At 42.5% G+C, this 7,776-nt stretch overlaps 1 protein-coding gene across 1 annotated transcript; it reads right to left on the bottom strand.

The window, feature by feature from the left end:
- Positions 1 to 1,747: 1,747 nt before the first annotated feature.
- Positions 1,748 to 7,081, bottom strand: LOC137101459 (glycoprotein hormone beta-5-like). The gene is made up of 3 exons (XM_067479889.1): positions 6,199 to 7,081; positions 3,758 to 3,950; positions 1,748 to 2,267 (listed from the first exon to the last, which is right to left on the bottom strand). The coding sequence occupies exons 1-3, from the start codon at positions 6,228 to 6,230 to the stop codon at positions 2,076 to 2,078; spliced, it is 417 nt and encodes a 138-aa protein (XP_067335990.1). The 5' UTR covers positions 6,231 to 7,081; the 3' UTR covers positions 1,748 to 2,075.
- Positions 7,082 to 7,776: the final 695 nt, after the last annotated feature.

The following is a 7,776-nucleotide window of genomic DNA, read 5'->3' on the forward strand; positions in this document are numbered from 1 at the left end:
CCTGACAAGAGCTGTTGCAGCTCCCTCCCCTTCCCCCCCCCCTCCCCCTCCCCCCCTGCAACCAAAGGAGGAAGTGGTAATGCCAGGAATGATTAGGACAGCAGGGATCATGAGAGACAGACACAGACTTCTGTTTGTTTATGCATTTTCCCTTTTTATGGATCTGTGCAGCTTTGTTCTGGACTTTCACTCACTTTTTACACTTAGCTGCACATTGTGTGAGACAATGTGACTTTTTTTAGTGTGGTTCTGGTTCTGGGTATTAGAATCCATCCAGCAGTAAAAGACAAATGTGTGCTGAAGCATTTTCCAATTTAAGACTTGTAGTGATGTAGAGGGCAGCAGCAATCTCTGTGCACATCTATAAATGTGCACATGTACTTTATAGTAGCTTTTATAGTAACTCTACCTTTAGTCACCAGGTTTGAGACAATCCTGTGTTTTTCTTAATAATAATAATAATAATAACAATAATACATTTCATTTATAATGCACTTTTTTGATTTTTCAATGTTGTTTAAAAGCTTTTTAAGAGCAGCTACAGTCTGTGGGGCCCTCAAATGTCCAGGAAGGGAGTTCCACAGACGGGGGGCAGCTGAGCAGAAGCTCCATCCCCCATAGTCCGTAGCTTAGTTCTGGGAGCATGTAGGAGGTGGGCGCTTGTACAGCGGAGATTGCGGGATGAGCTTTGCTGGGTGATCAGCTTCGTGAGGTGGGCCGGGGCGTTGCCATGGATGCACTCATATGTAAGTAACGCAATTTTATATTAAAATGTGGAGCAGACCGCGAGCCAGTGAAGAGACTTGAGGATACGAGTGATATGCTCATGTTTACACGCTCTCACCAGGAACCTGGCAGCGCTGTTTTGCATGTGCTGGAGCTTTTGAAGACTGTTGCCAAAGGTCCTGATGAGCAGTGCCTATAAATAGTCAGCCCCTCTGGATGTTAGTTAACTGTCAAGAGTTTTGGCTTCTAAAAAAACGAAGTAAAGGCAACAGCATCTAAATAATATTTATACATTATTTCCACTATTTATTGAACTAATCTAGATCATTTCATTATTAAAGACACTGATGCTCACAATATTAATCCAATAGCAAATATTCAAAATAACTTTCACCTTAATTGTACATAATAGTAAATAATAAAATCCATGGTAAAATAAAAGTTAATAAAAGTTTCTGCAGCTCCTCAGACCAAAGTATAAACCTTTCAGAGTGAATGAAGGTAAAACAGAAAGAGACAAAGGAACATGATGGGAGTTTGGGAGGAGTGTGTTGTGTTTCCCTCTGCAGCTCCTCAGTGACATGTGAACGGTCAGGGATTACATAAACCCCAATCCGCTGGGGAATCATACCTATGACAACGCTTAGTAAGTAACCAGCAAGAAGAGCAGCCTCAGCACTGAGGTTGGTTAATTAAGCACCAACAAGTGGTCACATTACACAGCCTACGAAGGCTTTTCTTTAAAACGAGCGCCTGCTTTTATGAGGAGGTTCTTACATATTTCAAAGGGGTTTAAAGACGACAGGTAAAACCAAAGTGTGCTAAGCATGTGCTCAACTGTACGGTGGCTTGGTCTTTATCCTCGCTGTAGAGCAGAGTTGGGAAGAAAACATCATCGTTAAAATCAGAAATGTGTGTTGTCATAATTAGAACATTCAAATTCCTTCAATAAATTGCCCCCCAAGATTTAAGATTGGTTGAAATGTCTTAAAGAATGAACTCAGCATAATGTGCTGTACAGACCACATGAGTGAATTTTATTAAGCAAATTTGAGTGAAGAACAACATTTGATTTGCTTCAAACAGATTTAAAGATCCATCTAAAAATGCTTTAAAAGGATGAATTCTTAAATTCCCCCTAAAGAATGACAATAAATCAGGATTATGAGAGGATAGAGAAGCAACAGAAGCCATAGACAACAAATTACAAGCATCATAAACACAGTACAATCACTAATAAATCAAAACCAGCCAGGTTTCCTGTTTTTTTCTATAATAGTAGCATCTCACAGATCCTTGTTGTTTTCATCTGTATCTCAAATCCAAAGTGGGACTAACAAAGATGTCGGTCACACAGAGGTTATACATTCAGTGGTGCTGGTCAGACACACAGCACAGTCACATCTCAGGGCCACGGGGTAGGTGTACAGTGGGTCGACGTTCGGCTGGCAGTTGGGCAGTTTTACCGTGACCATGCGGCTCTCGTTGTAGGTGCAAACCCGCTGGTAGGACTCAATGTAGGGAGGGTCCAGGACGGGCTTCTGGAAATATTAATGCATGATATTTCATTTATAGATATGACAGTATCACACATTCTCTGTTTCAATTGTATTTCGTTGTCTTCAGCTCATTATGGTTTTTCTAAACGAACGTGACTCTGTCAGACACAGAGCTCTGTACAGTTTAATGCATTTTCATCATCTTGAACGTTTGCAGAACCACGAGCTTTGTGCAGCCTGTGACGTTCTTTTAGTTTGATCTTTCTCTTGCACATGTGCTGTCAGGACACAGAATACAAGTTCCACACGACATTACGCTGCAGCACCAGCACCACTGCTCAAACACTGCGACCAAATCACCTTATTAGATTAGATTTTTAGTGAATTATTGTGTGGAGCTTGTGGTTCTTTTCTCGTAACCAATTTGTGTGAACGTCTGTTTTTCTATCCATCGGTGTTTGATAGGAGATTTGCGACACATCTGCAAAGCCCATTTTAAATGTTTGTGTTCCAGGAATCGAATCTTCCTCCTCTGTGTCTCTGGATCACAACTTCAACTGAACGCGCAGACGTGAACAGCGGAAATTTCACAGATTTGAACTGTGACCCCGCCCAACCGTCTGTCCTCCAGACTGTCCCTAAACCAAGGCACTGGCCCTGTCTGCTGTGTCCTGACCTCTCTGTGGGGCAGCGCAGCCAAACAAATGAGTCCCCTCCCTGAGGGGATCCAAACGCTATCACAAAACAAAGCACGGGCCTCGACCAGCACCAGCTGCAATAATAATGCAAAGAGAATCACGAGCTTCCTAATGCATCGTGTCACTGAATACAATATACCAGATGACTGAAACTTGAGTTTTCACAGCATTTGTTTTGTAATCACTCTCCAGGGACTTAGGAAATCCAATTGTGCATTTTATGCACTTGAGGCATTATTAAGGAAACTGCTGCTGTCACTTCAATCTCTGGATTCCACGCGGCTTCCCAGTCCTGCAGGATGTTAACTCGATTTTAGTGAAAGCTTCTCCCAAAGCTTCACTGTCCTCCTGCATTCCCAGGGAGGATTTACACTTCACACGGCTTCTCATTACTGTGATTCGATCTCGGTAATACCAGCATAGAATATATATTTCCTATATTCCCCACATGCTGTATATCACTTTCCACCTGTTCGTGTATTTGTGGATCCATCTACTGAATCTATCTCAGTGAGCACTGACGACCTTGTGCTGACCTCCCTGTGGAGGGAGGGAGGTGAAAACAAACTTTCTCCATGGGGGGCCCATCTCTCCACCTACAGCATTTGGCTCACTGTCTGTCTGCTTGTGTGTTTGCTGTCTGACCATTTGTATCTGCATCGAATCCACCGTCTTCCCTCTTCCCGCAGATGTACGCGAACACAAACAGCACGCTCATTTTCTTTCTTTCTTTCTAAGTTGTCAGCTTTGCTCGTGTCACCTCTTGGCTTAATTACATTTACCCTCCTCTCTGTTTGTGTATACAGTACCAGGAGCTGCCTTTGAGCTGCTCACCTCCCAGGTCTCACAGCGCCCCCAGCAGGCGTCAGTGGTGATGTGCAGGCCCCCGCAGCCAGGTTTCTTGGCCTGGAAGGTGAACTCCCGCACTGCACAACCAATGAAGCGCCGCAGGTTGACAGCTGACGTGTGGTGGAGCGAGTCGGGTTGAAGAGAAGTGAGCAGGAACCAAGAAAACGCCAGTCCGCTCCTGTTGGCAAATACAGAAAGCACTGACACAAATGAAAATAAGCAGCTTGAAGAAAACTTTTTATACGTTTTTTTCCTGGTAACTTCAGGTGAGAGGTGTAGGTACAGGACTGGGACAGTGCCGCTAATGACAGCAGCACTAAAGCTGGGCAGAGGCTGAATTCTAACAAGCTGAAGGTGTGAGACTCAAAGGAAGAAAATGTCTTGCGGGAATAAGTAATATTTCATTTCATAAGTGAGTTCTGTTATGTCACTGTGAAAAAGTCCTGCTGAGCTGGTTTTTCACGGGGCTGTCAGTTACGAAACCCTTTATTTCACTGTTGTTCCAGTTGAAATTGCTTAACCCCCTTCTGGATTCAGACAGAGCCCAGGAAAATGGAAACCAGGTGCAACTGATGTTGATTGGCTGCAGTTTCTAAAGCTAGACTTCACCAGATGCTGTTTAATTAAAGGACACCTGACTTTAGCTGGCTGTAGTTTCAATCGTCATGGTAACAACAATGAGCTTTTCACTTGGTTCACCCAACAAAAAAAGAATGATCCATTCTGCAAAATATAGAAATCCCAGAATAAATCATGTTTCCGTTAAATGATTTATTCTTGTTCAGTCCATTACTTAACATGTTCAAAACAAATTATGTTTACTTGATTTGATAAAATTTTTCTGAGTGTCTGCTGCTCAGACATCATAGTCAGGAGGTTAAATAAGGAGCAGGAGGGAAACAACGCTCCACAAAGCACCGGTTTGTTCCATTCCATCCTGAAAACTCAGTGAAACAGTTGAGCCAGACCTGTTTTCCACATGAATCTTCTCCATTCAGCCTATTAATAATGGAGCTGCTGTCGCTGACTATCAAAATGGAGCATTGCGAGGACTTTAAAGTAATTAAAATTCAAAAATCCAGCTCAACTTTTAATTAAATCTGACAAACACTGAATCACTGTGAGAAATGTGATTCTTGTCGTGACACATTGTGTATTTGAAACCAAATTAAATGACAACATTGTAAGTAAAATGGTAATAGCATCCTAACATAAAGGAGCTGTTTAGGGGGTCTCTACCTTACAGCATGTTTGAGTACTTCAATGCCACTGTCAGTTAAGCAAAGCCAACTGCTGTACGCATGTTAATTGGAACGGAGCCCTATTAGTCCTGTTAAGGTCCATTTTAGAGCTCGTGATCAGTATATGGATTAGCATCATCAGAGTTTGTCCAGCTCTCGTTGTAAATGTCTTTTTCTCTGCAGACTTTAAGGACTTTTGGGCTTTGGAAGCAGTTTGGTAACAGTCTCACCACGTACTTCATTTGTGACTGTTCTGGAGCTTTGATCATTTCACAGAAAACTGTCATTTTTATGGAGGGAGTAGCTGAACGGTTAACATCCATGCCGCATAGCCATCCACGGGCTGAGTCTGGCTGCAGCACGTCATAACCATCTCTGCCCTCGTTTTTCCTGTTTTCCTCACAGCATCTATCCAAGAACAGCATAAATGCCCAATTTACACTAAATCTTTTTTTTTTTTTTTAAATGGAATTAGTACAGCATTGCACTTTGATGACCATGTCATCAGCATATTAAGGTGCAATATGCATATGTGCTCAATGAAAATAAAGGGGGTCGTTCATCTTAACAAATCGGGTGTTGACACATCTACACCAGTTGCGAGGCAGAAATTCACGAAAAAGGTGCCAAGTCAGCAGGAAAACGTGTCGTATTAAGAGCATTAACAGGATCAAAGCACCATCTGCTACAAGTAAAACATATCATGTTAATGCAGTACAGTGTAAGTACACTGTACACTGGTCTGAGTACTGGATAAATACAGCTAATAACAAACCACGATTGAAGACAATAGGACCAAAGTAGAGAGTCAACTATAACAGCTGTGCAAGATAGTGAAGCTACACAAATAACTTCTATTTGGTTATTGGAGGTAATTGGTTTGGTCAGACAGATGCTTAAGTAACTAAAAGTTAGACAAAGCTGCATCAAATGTTACATTATTGGTCAAGTTCCAATAAGTGTTTTCTTTGGAAAACAGTACACAGGACCATGAAGTTCAAATGATTTTGTTTTGAAATAGTAATACTGATTACTCCATAAGGACTTACAAGTATACATAACAGTGAAAGTGGCGAAAGTACTTTGAGCTAGGATGTTTTCAATGTGCTGAATAAAACAGGATTTATACTGAGTAGATCAGGTGAAAGTAAGTAAAGTGAAATCATCTTTTCCAAGCGTACCCACCATTGTGACTTCTTCCTTTGCAGCAGCATCATCTTAGCTGGAGCTTGGGCGGTGTTTCACACGCAGGGATCTTCAATATACGCAAAGATACAAAGCTACACTAATGTTTAAGCAGGTTGTTGCTGTGAAACCGGCAGCTCAGGAGTCTCCTGCTAATGAAGCTGACAGCACACGCAGGGGGGTTTTTATCATCCTGTGTCCTGCCAATCACCTCCGTGTCTCTTCCCTTGGCTCCCTGAAACCCCTCAAGGCTCTTCTACCTGTCACTGCCCATCTCCTTCAGCCACCAACTTGTTCCCAGTCCATTAGCTTGATTAGGAAAATAGTTTGTTCTTTTGTTCAGAGTCGTCCAGGTGCAAGACGGGGAAACAGCGTATTCAAACACAGTTCCTACCTGTGTCTACTCTCACTCACCCGACCTCAATTAGCTGGCTCCAGAGCCCGACCCTGCTCCTGTTCACACATGCCGACTGCAATGACATCAACCCCGAGCGCCAACGCTGCTGTTTGCCTTATTCTGCCATTTTGTCTCCTTCCATTTCTTTTTATTATGCCTTTTTAATTTTCTTGCCTGTGACATTTCTACATGACATTTCCCCACACACGGAAAAGGAAGCTGGTTATTACTCAGACCATGTCTTACAGGCTTGGATTGCTCACTTAAGGTAGGACGGAGGCAGGTTGGAGGATCCATCAAGTCCTCACAGGAGACAATAACAGGAGGAGGAAAAAGGAGACGAGGAGATACGAAGGAGGAGAATGAATTGATTTGGGTGCGTAAGCGCCTCATCAAGAAATTACTATCATCAGAAGCCCTGAAGACAGTGTGTGGAGCCAGCAGAGCAGAACTACTTGCAAGGAGTTTGGGAAATGAATCTTTAAAAGTAAAGTGGAAAGTTGAAGACTTAAAGCAATTAAAGTTAGATTAGAAAATGCTGAGGAGGATGAGTCAGGGACTGGTTGACACTCTGTCCTCCTTGCTATCAGAAAGACTTACCGGTCTGAGGGCTGTTACTGGACAATGTGCAGCGGGTGGAGTAGCAGGAGGCATGTAATTGGATAATGGTGATTACTACGAGTTTAATTGTGATCCAGTACAAAGAAAATAAGCTTGGCTTTCCACGATCCAGCTTTTGTGTAATAATTAGCAAAATTGTTAATGAGATTTTTTTTTTCCTTCCATTTTTGTTTTAGTCTTTTTTTTTTGGGGGGGGGGGGGGTGTATTTCATTTCTGAGGAAATTCATTTTATCCCCATCCTACCTGCATGAACTGAGTAGCCACTCGAAACCACTCGAGTTTCCTACAGAAGTTACTTGCTCTTTTTTTACTCCTCGGTGGCCTGGTAGCTCAATGGGTAGAGCAGCAGAATGCAATGCAGAAGTCTGCAGGATCAAATCCCAGTAACACACTCACAGAGAGCTTCCTGTACCCCCCTCCCCCCGTGGCTGCCCACTGCAGAGAAAGAATTTCATTGTAACATGTACAATATGTATATGTGCTCAATGGTGATAATTAAAGATTCTTCTTCTTATTGTTGTATCATATAAAGGGTACAAACACCTGGATAGGTAATATT

Source organism: Channa argus, chromosome 16 (genome assembly GCF_033026475.1).
Source record: "Channa argus isolate prfri chromosome 16, Channa argus male v1.0, whole genome shotgun sequence".
Taxonomy (NCBI): Eukaryota; Metazoa; Chordata; class Actinopteri; order Anabantiformes; family Channidae; genus Channa; species Channa argus.